General features: G+C 41.3%; 1 protein-coding gene across 1 annotated transcript; it reads left to right on the top strand.

The window, feature by feature from the left end:
- Positions 1-1420: 1420 nt before the first annotated feature.
- LOC311120590 (uncharacterized protein) lies at positions 1421-15482 on the top strand. Its single transcript, XM_084195177.1, has 5 exons — positions 1421-2210; positions 3358-3455; positions 3586-3763; positions 8575-8697; positions 13861-15482. The coding sequence occupies exons 1-5, from the start codon at positions 1685-1687 to the stop codon at positions 14760-14762; spliced, it is 1827 nt and encodes a 608-aa protein (XP_084051303.1). The 5' UTR covers positions 1421-1684; the 3' UTR covers positions 14763-15482.
- Positions 15483-15683: the final 201 nt, after the last annotated feature.

Here is a 15683-nt window from a genome sequence, read left to right as displayed (position 1 = left end):
GTGTTGATATCAGTTGTAAAATAACTCATCAGAAACTAAGTGTTCATTTGTTATTTAAATCTCAATGGTTTTATTAGGTCCTTAATATTTAGCTATAAGGTATAGGGAGGCGGGGCACGTAGCCCTTTCCTACAGTCAAATGTCCAAATCGCTCTCTGGTGGCCTCAAGGGTGCAATGTTATTCATATTTTTCAGAATTTCATAATTCATAAAATCTTACGAATGTAACTCTGAAAATCTGGTATTTGTATGTTAAACAGTTTTGTTATACAGTATTTCAGTGTTCTGTGATGTATATGAAGTGTAATATCGGGACGCAAACTCAAAATGTAATACATTTCAACTCTATATCTGACATGGTACAGGTGTCTAATGTAATACATTCCAACTCTATATCTGACATGGTATGAGAGGACACACTCAGGAGAAAAAACATTCCAATGCTCTCAGTGTGGAAAGAGTTTTACAGAGTTAGGGAGCATGAAAAGACATGAGATAATACACAAGGGAGAAGCCTTACCACTACTGCCGATGTGAAATGAGATTTTCCTCATCATGGTGCCTAAAATCACATGAGAGGACACACTCAGGAGAGAAGCTTTTCCAATGCTCCCAGTGTGTAAAGTGTTTTACCCGGTTAGGGACTCTGAAAATACATCAGAGAATACACTTTGGAGTGAAGTTTTACCACTGCTCCCACTCTGGATTTAAATTGACCTGGTCAAGGCAACTAAAAGAGCATGAAAGAATCCACACCTAAGAGAAACGTTATCAATGCTCCCTCACATGGCCTAGTTAACGTTAGCTTGGCTCTCTCTGTGTGTTCGTGCCGTGAAAGAAGAGGAGGTAGATGCTCCCAGTGTGGAAAGATATTTACCCAGTTAGGGAAAGACCATGTGGTAACACACACATGGAAGATGCCTTACCACTGCTCCCAGTGTGGAAAGAGGTATATCAATAATAATAATATAAGGCAATTAGCAGACGCTTTTATCCAAAGCGACTTACAGTCATGCATGCATACATTGTACATATGGATGGTCCCGGGAATCAAACCCACTACCCTGGCGTTACAAGCGCCAGTATGAAAAATGTATGGACTCACCGAATCTGGGAAACCCTGCCCTAATGGCTCCTGTAAGTCGCCCTGGATAAGAGCGTCTGCTAAATGACTAAAATGTAAAAAATTTAATGAATCTGAATAGAAGAAAATGGTATAAGGAAGCTAACTTGAAGATACTGTGTATCCATGAAAACGGATGTTTCCGGTTTCTTCCGATAAGAAGTGAGGAAAATCCTTACTTTGAAATGATTTGTTATGACGTTTGACAGAATCTTTTGTTAAACTGCGTTACCCAATTCAGTCAGCAGATGGCGATGTGAGTCATTCAGGTGCTTCTTGCGTGACGTATAATCTAGTGGACGGGATGCTAAGAACAGCAACACGGCTACTTATCCACCTCGATAGCTTGCTAGTCAACATGAAAATGAAACATTGAAGCTCATTCTTGTGTATATTAGTCTCAGCGTTTTAAACACAATTATGTTTACGTATCAACTTCTTAACTTTAACGTCATTTGCTAGATGTTAAATGTGTTAGCTTGTTAAGATTGATATTGAGCCCGGCACTAGGCTAGTCGTTAATGCTAACCAGCTAATGCTAGCTAGCTAACATCCCCGACCATGAGCTCACTAAGCTACTCTCCTCCTGCTAAAGAAGAGGAGGTCTGCTGGACGGAGAAAGAAGCTCTGGGGATGAACATTGTCGTAAAAGAGGAGGATATTACAGTGAAAGGAGAGGAAGAAGCTATCGGAATGAAAAAGGAGGAAGAGGAGGCTATCACATTGAAAGAAGAAGTGGAGCATTTTGGAGTGGAAGAGGGAATAACGGCTGTAACACTGGAAGAGGAGGTAGAAGCTTTCAGAATGAAAGAAGAGGAGGAGGATATCACATTGAAAGAAGAGAAGGATGTTTTAGTGAAAGAAGAGAAAGATCCGTTTGGAGTGAAAGAGGATGAGGGGATAGAGGCTATCACAGTGGAAGAAGAGGAGGTAGATGCTTTCAGAATAAAAAAGGAGGAAGAGGAGGCTGTTATTGTGAAAGAAGAAGAGGATGTTATAGTGAAAGACGAACCTATCTCAATAAAAGAGAAGGTTGAAGACGTTCTGGGAGTGAAAGAGGAGGAGACAGAATATCTGATTAACACCAGTGAGTAACTGTCTAAAAAAGGTTCTGCACTCGAATAGGTTGTTCAGTTCTGTATGAATTGTTAAAGGGGCAATCTGTGATTGGTGTATGAATTTTATGACTTTTAATTGATTGATACTTTATATCCCATTTACATCGAAAATCATTTTGTGAAGTCAGCGGGTAAATATCTTTCCACACTGGGAGCTGTCTCCCAAGCTGGTCTCACTTGCTCAGAGGAAGAGATAATTGATCATTTTTCTGGATAGCCAGAAAATGTGACACGTAACTACCTATGCAAATGTTGGGGTCTGAAACCTGATAGTTCAAGTCAGGTCCGCTGAGAGAATGCAAAACAGACAGCAGACAGACAGGGCTTTCTGGCGCTATGAGGCACGGGACCCTATGAAATTCACGGAGCGCTTTGTACACAAAATGTAACTGGGAACCAGAACTTCACATCTAAGAGTTTAAAAGCAGAGGAGAAGTCCAAGAAACTGGTGCCAAATAAGAGAGAGAGTTGTAGCCAATGATTCTTGACGAATATAACTTCTAAATGCCCAACAACTTTAGTTCAACGGTCATCAACCCCATTCAACCCCATCAGAACAGCATGTTTAACTCTATGTAGTGGGATAGAGGAGTTAGTGAGCTGATTTTGGTCAATTCTGAATTCAACTCAGGATAACCGTTGAAGGTTGCTTACCTGTTAGCCTTGTACGTTTCTATGGCAACAAATCCTTCAACTCTAAACCTGCTGACTCCACTTTATCCTGAATCAAGTGTCTGAGCTGCGAGATGAGGACCAATCAAATCGTGGGCCTCTGTAGCTCAATTGGTAGAGCACGGCGCTTGTAACGCCCAGGGTAGTGGGTTCGATCCCCGGGACCACCCATACGTAAAAATGTATGCACACATGACTGTAAGTCGCTTTGGATAAAAGCGTCTGCTAAATGGCATATTATTATAATATTATTATTAGGCGATTCCACGCCAGGACAGCCCAAAAACAACATAGAAACTTCATTTGGAGGAAGGATGTTTGACATGCTTTTTACATTTATATCAATATCTATATTGTTTATCAGGATGAAACTAGACATTTTAGGCACTTTTTAGACCCTGAGGTCACATGTTTACCATCTGTTTGATGTTCTCGTTCACACAGGAGGGAGACATGACTATCATGTATCCTCTGGGGAGCCTCAACAACATCCTGATGCTGACGAGGCAGAGAAGAGTCTCTCCAGATCAGAACACCAGATGGTACAGCTTGGTCTGGTCTAGCATACAGCTTGCTCTAACGGTGTCTGGGTTTCTGTAAAGTACTTTATGACAACAGTGACATCAGCATCCATAATGATATGTGTCTGTGTCCCCTCTATATGGTTACCAGGACAACGCTAGCCCTTCCGCCCTCCCAGAGTCCCTGTGTCGTACCTCTCCCAGTAGCACCTTACTGCTGGGTCTGAAGAGGTTGTCTGTGCGGCTGGTGGACTGCAGGAAAACAACGGGGCTGAGTGGAACTGTGAGAGGAGGAGAAGAGAAGAAAGGAGCAGATTTGACTCATCAAAGTAAGTGCTGTAGTTTAGTTTGAACAAATAAAATAGATCTGCCCACTGGTATCTGTTACCAGGACAACCAGCAGAGTTCTGTTAGTTGACATGAATATATACTGTTATCTGTTACCAGGACAACCAGCAGAGTTCTGTTAGTTGACATGAAGATACACTGGTATCTGTTACCAGGACAACCAGCAGAGTTCTGTTAGTTGACATGAATATATACTGGTATCTGTTACCAGGACAACCAGCAGAGTTCTGTTAGTTGACATGAAGATACACTGGTATCTGTTACCAGGACAACCAGCAGAGTTCTGTTAGTTGACATGAATATATACTGGTATCTGTTAGCAGGACAACCAGCAGAGTAAATCCAGAGAGTGTGGTGAAGGATGGTTATGGTATTACATTGATAACCAACTATTCCCAGACACCAAGACCACTCCATGGCTGTTCTAAATAATTGAAAGTTCCCCTGGAAGGGACGAATAATGAAGCACCCTATACTATTCAGGTCTGGAATTGGCCTTTAAAACGGACCAATAACATCACACTAATGTGCTATACTATTCATAATGTGACGAGATCCTGAGGCCCATTGTCGTGCCATTCATCCACCGCCATCACCTCATGTTTCAGCAGGATAATGCACGGCCCCATGTCGCAAGGATCTGTACTCAATTCCTGGAAGCTGAAACTGTCCCAGTTTTTTCCATGGCCTGCATATTCACCAGACATGTCACCCATTGAGCATGTTTGGGATGCTCTGTAATGACGTGTACGACAGCGTGTTCCAGTTTCCGCCAATATGCAACAGCTCGAGTGGGAAAACATTCCACAGGCCACAATCAACAGCCTGATCAACTCTATGTGAAGGTGTAACGCTGCATGAGGCAAATGGTCACACCAGGTACTGACTGGTTTCCTTATATGAACTGGAACTCAGTAAAATCTTTGAAATTGTTGCATGTTGCGTTTATATTTTTGTTCAGTGGTGAAGGATGTATTGCCCGAAGGAAATAGTAAAGTTGTATTATACTGGGAAATATGGGTTAGTCTGTGGACGTCTAAGGCTTGGAATTAAGATTAGAGTGATTGGTTGATTTGAGGATGCACTTGGAGTCCAGTACAAATAGGAGGTGGCTATAGGAGAACGCTACCGTAGTGCCAACTGTAAAGTTTGGTGGATGAGGAATAATGGTCTGGGGCTGTTTGTCATGGTTCGGGCTAGGCCCCTTAGTTCCAGTGAAGGGAAATCTTAACGCTACAGCGTACAATGACATTCTAAACGATTCTGTGCTCCCAACGTTGTGGCAACAGTTTGGGGAAGGCCCTTTCCTGTTTCAGCATGACAATGCCCCTGTGCACAAAGCGAGGTTCATGAAGAAATTATTTGTTGAGATTGGTGTGGAAGAACTTGACTGGCCTGGACAGAGCCCTGATCTCAACCCCATCGAACACCTTTGGGATGAATTGGAACGCCGACTGCGAGCCAGGCCTAATCGCCCAACATCAGTGCCCGACCTCACTAATGCTATTGTGGCTGAATGGATGCAAGTCCCCACACCAATGTTCAACATCCAGTGGAAAGCCTTCCCAGAAGAGTGGAGGCTGTTATAGCAGCAAAGGAGGGACCAACTCCATATTAACGCCCATGATTTTGGAATTATATTTTTCGATGAGCAGGTGGCCACATCATTTGGGTCATGTAGTGTATTTAATGTTTGACCCCATCCCTCAGCTGTATACCAAAACAGTGGCAGGGTGACACCTTTTTTGTTGTTTGAACTGCAGAATGCCTCTTTAGGTCTAGTAGCCTATCAAATAACAATAATGTACATTTAAAGTGTATCCTATACTAGTCTATTTATCCATTAGGTCTAATAAATGTATCCTATACTGACTAGTCTATTTATCCATTAGGTCTAATAAATGGATCCTATACTGACTAGTCAATTTATCCATTAGGTCTAATAAATGGATCCTATACTAGTCTATTTATCCATTAGGTCTAATAAATGGATCCTATACTGACTAGTCTATTTATCCATTAGGTCTAATAAATGTATCCTATACTGACTAGTCTATTTATCCATTAGGTCTAATAAATGTATCCTATACTAGTCTATTTATCCATTAGGTCTAATAAATGGATCCTATACTGACTAGTCTATTTATCCATTAGGTCTAATACATGTATCCTATACTGACTAGTCTATTTATCCATTAGGTCTAATAAATGGATCCTATACTGACTAGTCTATTTATCCATTAGGTCTAATAAATGGATCCTATACTAGTCTATTTATCCATTAGGTCTAATAAATGGATCCTATACTGACTAGTCTATTTATCCATTAGGTCTAATAAATGTATCCTATTCTGACTAGTCTATTTATCCATTAGGTCTAATAAATGTATCCTATACTGACTAGTCTATTTATCCATTAGGTCTAATAAATGTATCCTATACTGACTAGTCTATTTATCCATTAGGTCTAATAAATGGATCCTATACTGACTAGTCTATTTATCAATTAGGTCTAATAAATGTATCCTATACTGACTAGTCTATTTATCCATTAGGTCTAATAAATGTATCCTATACTGACTAGTCTATTTATCCATTAGATCTAATAAATGTATCCTATACTGACTAGTCTATTGATCCATTAGGTCTAATAAATGGATCCTATACTGACTAGTCTATTTATCAATTAGGTCTAATAAATATTGCCACTCCTATTTGCCATATCTTCTATCTAAGCCTACTAGAAGTGTGTGCCCTCAGGCCTGGAGGGAAGCAAAAGTCATTCCGCTACCAAAGAATAGTAAAGCCCCCTTTACTGGCTCAAATAGCCGACCAATCAGCCTGTTACCAACCCTTAGTAACGTTTTGGGGAAAGTTGTGTTTGGCCAGATAAAATGCTATTTTACAGTAAGCAAATTGACAACAGACTTTTCAGCACACTTATAGGGAAGGGCATTCAACAAGCACAGCACTTACACAAATGACTGATGATTGGCTGAGAGAAATTGATGTTAAAAAGATTGTGGGGGCTGTTTTGTTAGACTTCAGTGCGGCTTTTGATATTATAGATCATATAGTCTGCTGATGGAATGGAATATTACTTTACTGATTACACTGTTTGACAGGTACAGTGGGGGGGAAAGGATTTAGTCAGCCACCAATTGTGCAAGTTCTCCCACTTAAAAAGATGAGAGAGGCCTGTAATTTTCATCATAGTTACACGTCAACTATGACAGACAAATTTAGATTTTTCTTTCTCCAGAAAATCACATTGTAGGATTTTTAATGAATTTATTTGCATATTATTGTGGAAAATAAGTATTTGGTCACCTACAAACAAGCAAGATTTCTGGCTCTCACAGACCTGTAACTTCTTCTTTAAGAGGCTCCTCTGTCCTCCACTCGTTACCTGTATTAATGGAACCTGTTTGAACTTGTTATCAGTATAAAAGACACCTGTCCACAACCTCAAACAGTCACACTACAAACTCCACTATGGCCAAGACCAAAGAGATGTCAAAGGACACCAGAAACTAAATTGTAGACCTGCACCAGGCTGGGAAGACTGAATCTGCAATAGGTAAGCAGCTTGGTTTGAAGAAATCAACTGTGGGAGCAATTATTAGGAAATGGAAGACATACAAGACCACTGATAATCTCCCTTGATCTGGGGCTCCATGCAAGATCTCACCCCGTGGGGTCAAAATGATCACAAGAACAGTGAGCAAAAATCCCAGAACCACACGGGGGGACCTAGTGAATGACCTGCAGAGAGCTTGGACCAAAGTAACAAAGCCTACCATCAGTAACACACTACACCGCCAGGGACTCAAATCCTGCTGTGCCAGACGTGTCCCCCTGCTTAAGCCAGTACATGTCCAGGCCCGTCTGAAGTTTGCTAGAGTGCATTTGGATGATCCAGAAGAGGATTGGGAGAATGTCATATGGTCAGATGAAACCAAAATATAACTTTTTGGTAAAAACTCAAGTCGTCGTGTTTGGAGGACAAAGAATGCTGAATTGCATCCAAAGAGTGAAAACCTCCTTCCATCAGCAAGGGCATTGAAGATGAAACGTGGCTGGGTCTTTCAGCATGACAATGATCCCAAACACACCGCCCGGGCAACGAAGGAGTGGCTTCGTAAGAAGCATTTCAAGGTCCTGGAGTGGCCTAGCCAGTCTCCAGATCTCAACCCCATAGAAAATCTTTGGAGGGAGTTGAAAGTCTGTGTTGCCCAGCGACAGCCCCAAAACATCGCTGCTCTAGAGGAGATCTGCATGGAGGAATGGGCCAAAATACCAGCAACAGTGTGTTAAAACCTTGTGAAGACTTACAGAAAACGTTTGACCTGTGTCATTGCCAACAAAGGGTATATAACAATGTATTGAGAAACTTTTGTAATTGACCAAATACTTATTTTCCACCATAATTTGCAAATAAATTCATTAATAATCCTACAATGTGATTTTCTGGATTTTCTCATTTTGTCTGTCATAGCTGATGTACCTATGATGAAAATCACAGGCCTCTCTCATCTTTTTAAGTGGGAGAACTTGCACAATTGGTGGCTGACTAAATACTTTTTTTCCCCACTGTAACTAGCAACTGTAACGGATTACATTTAGAAAGTAACCCAACCAATCAACCCTGCCAAGATTATTTTAAATGTGAATTTTTTTTGTAAACTGGCCTCGGGTTATTGAGGGATCTGATTTGGATTAAACCTCCTAGCAAGACGTTGTGGAGGTTTCATTCAGGTCTCTGTTTAAATAAACGCTCTGTCTTTGGCAGGAGAAAGACCAGACTCAGAGGAAGCAGAGACGTCCAAACCAGCAAGACGATTCCACTGCTCCCACTGTGGAAAAGGTTTTAATCAGTTAAGGGTCCTGAAACAACATGAGAGAATACACACAGGTGAGAAGCCTTTCCAATGCTCCCGGTGTGGAAAGAGTTTTTCCTTGATAGCGAACCTGAAAAGACATGAGAGGACACACACAGGAGATAAGCCTCATCACTGCTCCCAGTGTGGAAAGAGTTTTACCCAGTTAGGACACCTGAAAGTGCATGTGAGAATACACACAGGGGAAAAGCCTTATCACTGCTCCCAGTGTGGAAAGGGTTTTAACCGGAAAGAACACCTGAAAGGGCATGAGAGAATACACACAGGGGAGAAGCCTTTCCAATGCTCCCAGTGTGGAAGTATTTTTTCCCAGTTAGGACACCTGAAAGTGCATGAGATAATACACACAGTGGAAAAGCCTCATCACTGCTCCCAGTGTGGAAAGAGTTTTAACCGGAAAGAATACCTGAAAGAGCATGAGAGAATACACACAGGGGAGAAGCCTTTCCAATGCTCCCAGTGTGGAAAGAGTTTTACCCAGTTAGCGAGCCTGAAAATACATGAGAGAATACACACAGGAGAGAAGCCTCATCACTGCTCCCAGTGTGGAAAGAGTTTTAACCTGAAAGGACAACTGAAAGAGCATGAGAGAATACACACAGGGGAGAAGCCCTACCACTGCTCCCAATGTGAAAAGAGTTTTGCCTGGTTAGCTAACCTGAGAAGACATGAGAGGACGCATACAGGAGAGAAGCCTCATTACTGCTCCCAGTGTGGAAATAGTTTTTTACCAGTTAGGTCACCTGAGAAGACATGAGAATACACACAGGACATAAGGATGTATGCTGGTGAACAGTAGGACATAGGACATATTTAGGATGCTGAACAGTAGGACATAGGACAGATGTAGGATACTGAACAGTAGGACATAGGACAGATGTAGGATACTGAACAGTAGGACATAGGACAGATGTAGGATACGGAACAGTAGGACATAGGACAGATGTAGGCTGCTGAACAGTGGGACATAGGACAGATGTAGGATACTGAAAAGTAGGACATAGGACAGATGTAGGCTGAACAGTAGGACATAGGACAGATGTAGGATACTGAACAGTAGGACATAGGACAGATGCAGGATACTGAACAGTAGGACATAGGACAGATGTAGGATACTGAACAGTAGGACATAGGACAGATGTAGGATACTGAACAGTAGGACATAGGACAGATGTAGGATACTGAACAGTAGGACATAGGACAGATGTAGGCTGGTGAACAGTAGGACATAGGACAGATGTAGGATACTGAACAGTAGGACATAGGACAGATGTAGGATACTGAACAGTAGGACATAGGACAGATGTAGGATACTGAACAGTAGGACATAGGACAGATGTAGGATACTGAACAGTAGGACATAGGACAGATGTAGGCTGAACAGTGGGACATAGGACAGATGTAGGATACTGAACAGTAGGACATAGGACAGATGTAGGATACTGAACAGTAGGACTTAGGACAGATGTAGGATACTGAACAGTAGGACTTAGGACAGATGTAGGATACTGAACAGTAGGACATAGGACAGATGTAGGTCCAATACATGTTGGATCAGTAGGCCGTAGAGCACAACTTATTCAGTTAACCAACTCATCATCAAGTTTTTCTGATTTGAATGGGCTGTGTAGTGTTAGAGGACCTGAGATGACATGAGAGAATACAGAGGCTTTGTTCTGACTGTTGTTTTGGACTGACAACTGTTCTGATTATTCTATTTTCCTTTAAGTTGTTGAAATGTTCCGTATTGACTGACCTTCATGTCTTAAAGTAATGATGGACTTGTCATTTCTCTTTGCTTATTTGAGCTGTTCTTGCCATAGTATGGACTTGGTATTTTACTAAATAGGGCTATCTTCTGTATATCCCCCCTTACCTTGTCACAACACAACTGATTGGCTGAAACGCATTAAGAAGGAAAGAAATTCCACAAATGAACTTTTAAGAAGGCACACCTGTTAATTGAAATGCATTGAAATACCTGTTGAAAGAATGCCAAGAGTGTGCAAAGCTGTCATCAAGGCAAAGGGTGGCTACTTTGAAGAATCTCAAATATATTTTGATTTAACACTTTTTTGGTTAATACATGATTCCATATATGTTATTTCATAGTTTTGATGTCTTCACTATTATTCTACAATGTAGAAAATAGTAAAAATAAAGAAAAACCTTAAATGAGTAGGTGTTCTAAAACTTTTGACTGGTACTGTATATGAAAATGTTCTAAAATGTTTGCCCGGTAGTGTGTGTGTGTATATATATATACAGTTGAAGTCAGAAGTTTAAATACACTTAGGTTGGAGTCATTAAAACTCGTTTTTCAACCACTCCACACATTTCTTGTTAACAAACTATAGTTTTGGCAAGTCGGTTAGGACATCTACTTTGTACATGACACAAGTCATTTTTCCAACAATTGTTTACAGACAGATTATTTCACCTATAATTCATTTGTATCACAATTCCAGTGGGTCAGAAGTTTACATGCACTAAGTTGACTGTGCCTTTAAACAGCTTGGAAAATTCCAGAAAATGATGTCATGGCTTTAGAAGCTTCTAATAGGCTAATTGACATAATTTGTGTCAATTTGGAGATGTACCTATGGATGTATTTCAAGGCCTACTTTCAAACTAAGTGCCTCTTTGCTTGACATCATGGGAAAATGAAAAGAAATCAGCCAAGACCTCAGAAAATAAATGGTAGACCTCCACAAGTCTGGTTCATCCTTGGGAGCAATTTCCAAATGGCTGATGGTACCACGTTCATCTGTATAAACAATAGTACACAAGTATAAACACCATGGGACCACGCAGCCGTCATACCGCTCAGGAAGGAGACGCTTTTTATCTCCTAGAGATTAACGTACTTTAGTGCGAAAAGTGCAAATCAATCCCAGAACAACAACAAAGGACCTTGTGAAGATGCTGGAGGAAACAGGTACAAAAGTATCTATATCCACAGTAAAACTAGTCCTATATCGACATAACCTGAAAGGCCGCTCAGCAAGGAAGAAGCCTCTGCTCCAAAACCGCCATAAAAAAGCCAGACTACGGTTTGCAACTGCACGTGGGGACAAAAATCTTACTTTTTGGAGAAATGTCCTCTGGTCTGATAAAACAAAAAACAGAACTGTTTGGCCATAATGACCATCGTTATGTTTGGAGGAAAATGGGGGAGCCTGCAAGCCGAAGAACACCATCCCAACCGTGAAACACGGGGGTGGCAGCATCATGCTGTGGGGGTGCTTTGCTGCAGGAGGGACTGGTGCACTTCACAAAACAGATGGTATCATGAGGAAGGAAAATTATGTGGATATATTGAAGCAACATCTCAAGACATCAGTAAGAAAGTTAAAGCTTGGTCACAAATGGTTCTTCCAAATGGACAATGACCCCAAGCATACTTCCAAAGTTGTTGCAAAATGGCTTAAGGACAACAAAATCAAGGTATTGGAGTGGCCATCACAAAGCCCTGACCTCAATCCTATAGAAAATGTGTGGGCAGAACTGAAAAAGCGTTTGCGAGCAAGGAGGCCTACAAACCTGACTCAGTTACACCAGCTCTGTCATGAGGAATGGGCCAAAATTCACCCAACTTATTGTGGGAAGCTTGTGGAAGGCTACCCGAAACGTTTGACCCAAGTTAAACCATTTTAAAGGCAATGCTACCAAAAAACTAATTGAGTGTATATAAACTTCTGACCCACTGGGAATGTGATGAAAGAAATAAAAGCTTAAATAAATCACTCTCTCTACTATTATCATCCATCCATCCATTGATTCTTGAAGAATATAACTTCTAAATGCCTCATGAGTTCAACTGTTACACTCCATGAGAACCCAAAATGTAAGCTTGTTTTTCTCCAATGTTTGTAAACATTGTAAATGTAAACAAACACTATATAGCCTCATAACATGTTTAAAACAATAATGTTGATATCATGGATGGTCAGTCCTTGCATCCATAGCTCTGTCTATTCATCTTACATTACATTTCTCCCATCCCTCAGCTGTTTACCAAAACAGAGGCAGGGTCGACCGTTTTGTTATTGTTTCATCTGTGGATTTTGCCCTTTAAACAGCTGCATAGTATCAAGATATCAAAGTGTCCCCAACACAAAGGTAAACAATAGGCCTGTAGTAAATGCAGCATTTCGTCTTTCACATGTAAATAGTACTTTTTCAGTAGTGCTCAAAAGCATGCAGCGTTCTAAGGCGTCACCACAGATCCTGGTTAGATCCCAGCCGGCCGTGAACCGGGAGACCCATGATGCGGTGCCCAGTTGGCCCAGCGTCGTCCGGCTCAGGGGAGGGTTTGGCCGGCCTGGGTTTGTCCTTGTCCCATTGCGCTCTAGCTACTCCTGTGGCAGGCCGGGCGCAACAGTACGGTGTTTCCTCCGACACATTGGTGCTGCTGGCTTCCGGGTTAAGCGAGCATTGTGTCAAGAAGCAGTGCGGCTCTCGACCTTCGTGGTCTGTGAGAGCCAGAAATCTTGCTTGTTTGTAGGTGACCAAATACTTATTTTCCACCATAATTTGCAAATAAATTCATTAAAAATCCTACAATGTGATTTTCTGGATTTTTTTCTAATTTTGTCTGTCATAGTTGACGTGTACCTATTTATAATTACAGGCCTCTCTCATCTTTTTAAGTGGGAGAACTTGCACAATTGGTGGCTGACTAAATAATTTTTTTCCCCACTGTATGTATTGGCAATAATTCATTTCCAATAGGGAGGCATGGAATAATTACAAATGTATATTTTGTCAGGCTGGATGTTTGAAATATGAGTAGGTGATTTGAGTCATGCTTCTTCAGTAGTGGAATAAAGACAATTAGCACTTGAATATTGTCAAGAAATACTGGAGTGATGTAAGATTGTTAATAAAATTGTTCATAGACGCTGCGTCAATGTTTATAGGCTGCAAGTACGTTGAATGAAGTTGTTTTCAAGTCGTTGAAACAACGACCTGAGAAATCTCTTCAACTTTCACTTTCAACCAAAACCGAACATAGATTGGACCTCGAGCATAGTCTTCTTTTCAACAACATTTTGCAAGGTGGGATAGCCCAATGTCAAAACACAGTTTTAACGTGTCCAAATCAATAACCAATATGCAGAGTTGTGGAGGTTTCATTCAGGTCTCTGTTTAAATAAACGCTCTGTCTTTGGCAGGAGAAAGACCAGATTCAGAGGAACCAGAGACGTCCAAACCAGCAAGACGATTCCACTGCACCCACTGTGGAAAAGGTTTTAATCAGTTAGGGGACCTGAAACGACATGAGAGAATACACACAGGGGAGAAGCCTCATCACTGCTCCCAGTGTGGAAAGAGTTTTTCCTTGTTAGCGAGCCTGAAAATACATGAGAGGATACACACAGGGGAAAAGCCTCATCACTGCTCCCAGTGTGGAAAGAGTTTTACCCAGTTAGGACACCTGAAAGTGCATGGGAGAATACACACAGGGGAAAAGCCTCATCACTGCTCCCACTGTGGAAAGGATTTTAACCAGTTAGGGGACCTCAAACGACATGAGACAATACACACAGGGGAGAAGCCTCATCACTGCTCCCAGTGTGGAAAGGGTTTTAACCAGTTAGGGGACCTGAAACGACATGAGACAATACACACAGGGGAGAAGCCTTTCCAATGCTCCCAGTGTAGAAAGAGTTTTACCCAGTTAGGGAGCCTAAAAATACATGAGAGAATACACACAGGAGATAAGCCTCATCACTGCTCCCAGTGTGGAAAGAGTTTTACCCAGTTAGGACACCTGAAAGTGCATGAGAGAATACACACATGGGAGAAGTGCTACCACTGCTCCCAATGTGAAAAGAGTTTTGCCTGGTTAGGGTACCTGAAAATACATGAGAGAATACACACAGGAGAGAAGCCTCATCACTGCTCCCGGTGTGGAAAGAGTTTTACCCAGTTAAGTCACCTGAAACAGCATGAGAGAATACACACAGGGGAGAAGCCGTACCACTGCTCCCAATGTGAAAAGAGTTTTGCCTGGTTAGGTCACATGAGAAGACATGAGAGGACGCACACAGGAGATAAGGATGTAGGCTGCTGAACAGTGGGACATAGGACAGATGTAGGCTGAACAGTAGGACATAGGACAGATGTAGGCTGAACAGTAGGACATAGGACAGATGTAGGCTGAACAGTAGGACATAGGACAGATGTAGGTCCAATACATGGTGGATCAGTAGGCCGTAGAGACTCTGAATGTGTCTTGTGTATTGACTTTCCAGTGTTTTCCGTACTGAAGTAGAGTGATGGAGTGCTGCATCAGATGACCTGGCCTCCACAATCACTCGACCTGAACCTCTATTGAGATGGTTTGGGATGAGTTGGACCGCAGAGTGAAGGAAACAAAGCCAACAAGTGCTCAGCATATGTGGGAACTCCTTCAAGACTGTTGGAAAATAATTCCTCATGAAGCTGGTTGAGAGAATGCCAAGCTGTCATCAAGGCAAAGGGTGGCCATTTTGAAGAATGTAAATATAAAAGATATATTGATTTGTTTAACACTTTTTGGTTACTACATGATTCGATATGTGTTTTTTCATATTGTTGATGTCTTCACCATTATTCAACAATGTATAAAATAGTAAAAATGAAGAAAAACCCTTGAATGAATAGGTGTGTCCATACATTGACTGATACTGTACATCTACATGATGTATCGTTACACAATGTAGGCACAGTATAGACCCAACTGCATATCTTGATATTGTTGTAACCTTATGTTTAAAATACTCACTCATTAAAAATCTGTAATGATCAACACATGATTCTCTTTGTACTTTTACATATATTTTATTTATTTTAATAAAATGCATGAAAAACAAACGTTTTGTTTGAAAATAAAATAAAGATTTGACCTGACGTTATTACTAACTGCAGTCAGCAGGTGGCGATGTGGGTCTTTCAGGCAATGCTGCCATTGTGACGTATAATCTAGCGGGCAGAGGCTGCTGTCAAGAAACAC

The sequence above is a fragment of the Coregonus lavaretus genome (assembly GCF_964263955.1).
Source record: "Coregonus lavaretus genome assembly, contig: HAP1_SCAFFOLD_47, whole genome shotgun sequence".
In the NCBI taxonomy this organism is placed as follows: domain Eukaryota; kingdom Metazoa; phylum Chordata; class Actinopteri; order Salmoniformes; family Salmonidae; genus Coregonus; species Coregonus lavaretus.
Note: the sequence above shows the minus strand (reverse complement) of the source record. Positions and strands in the feature narration are given on the sequence as shown.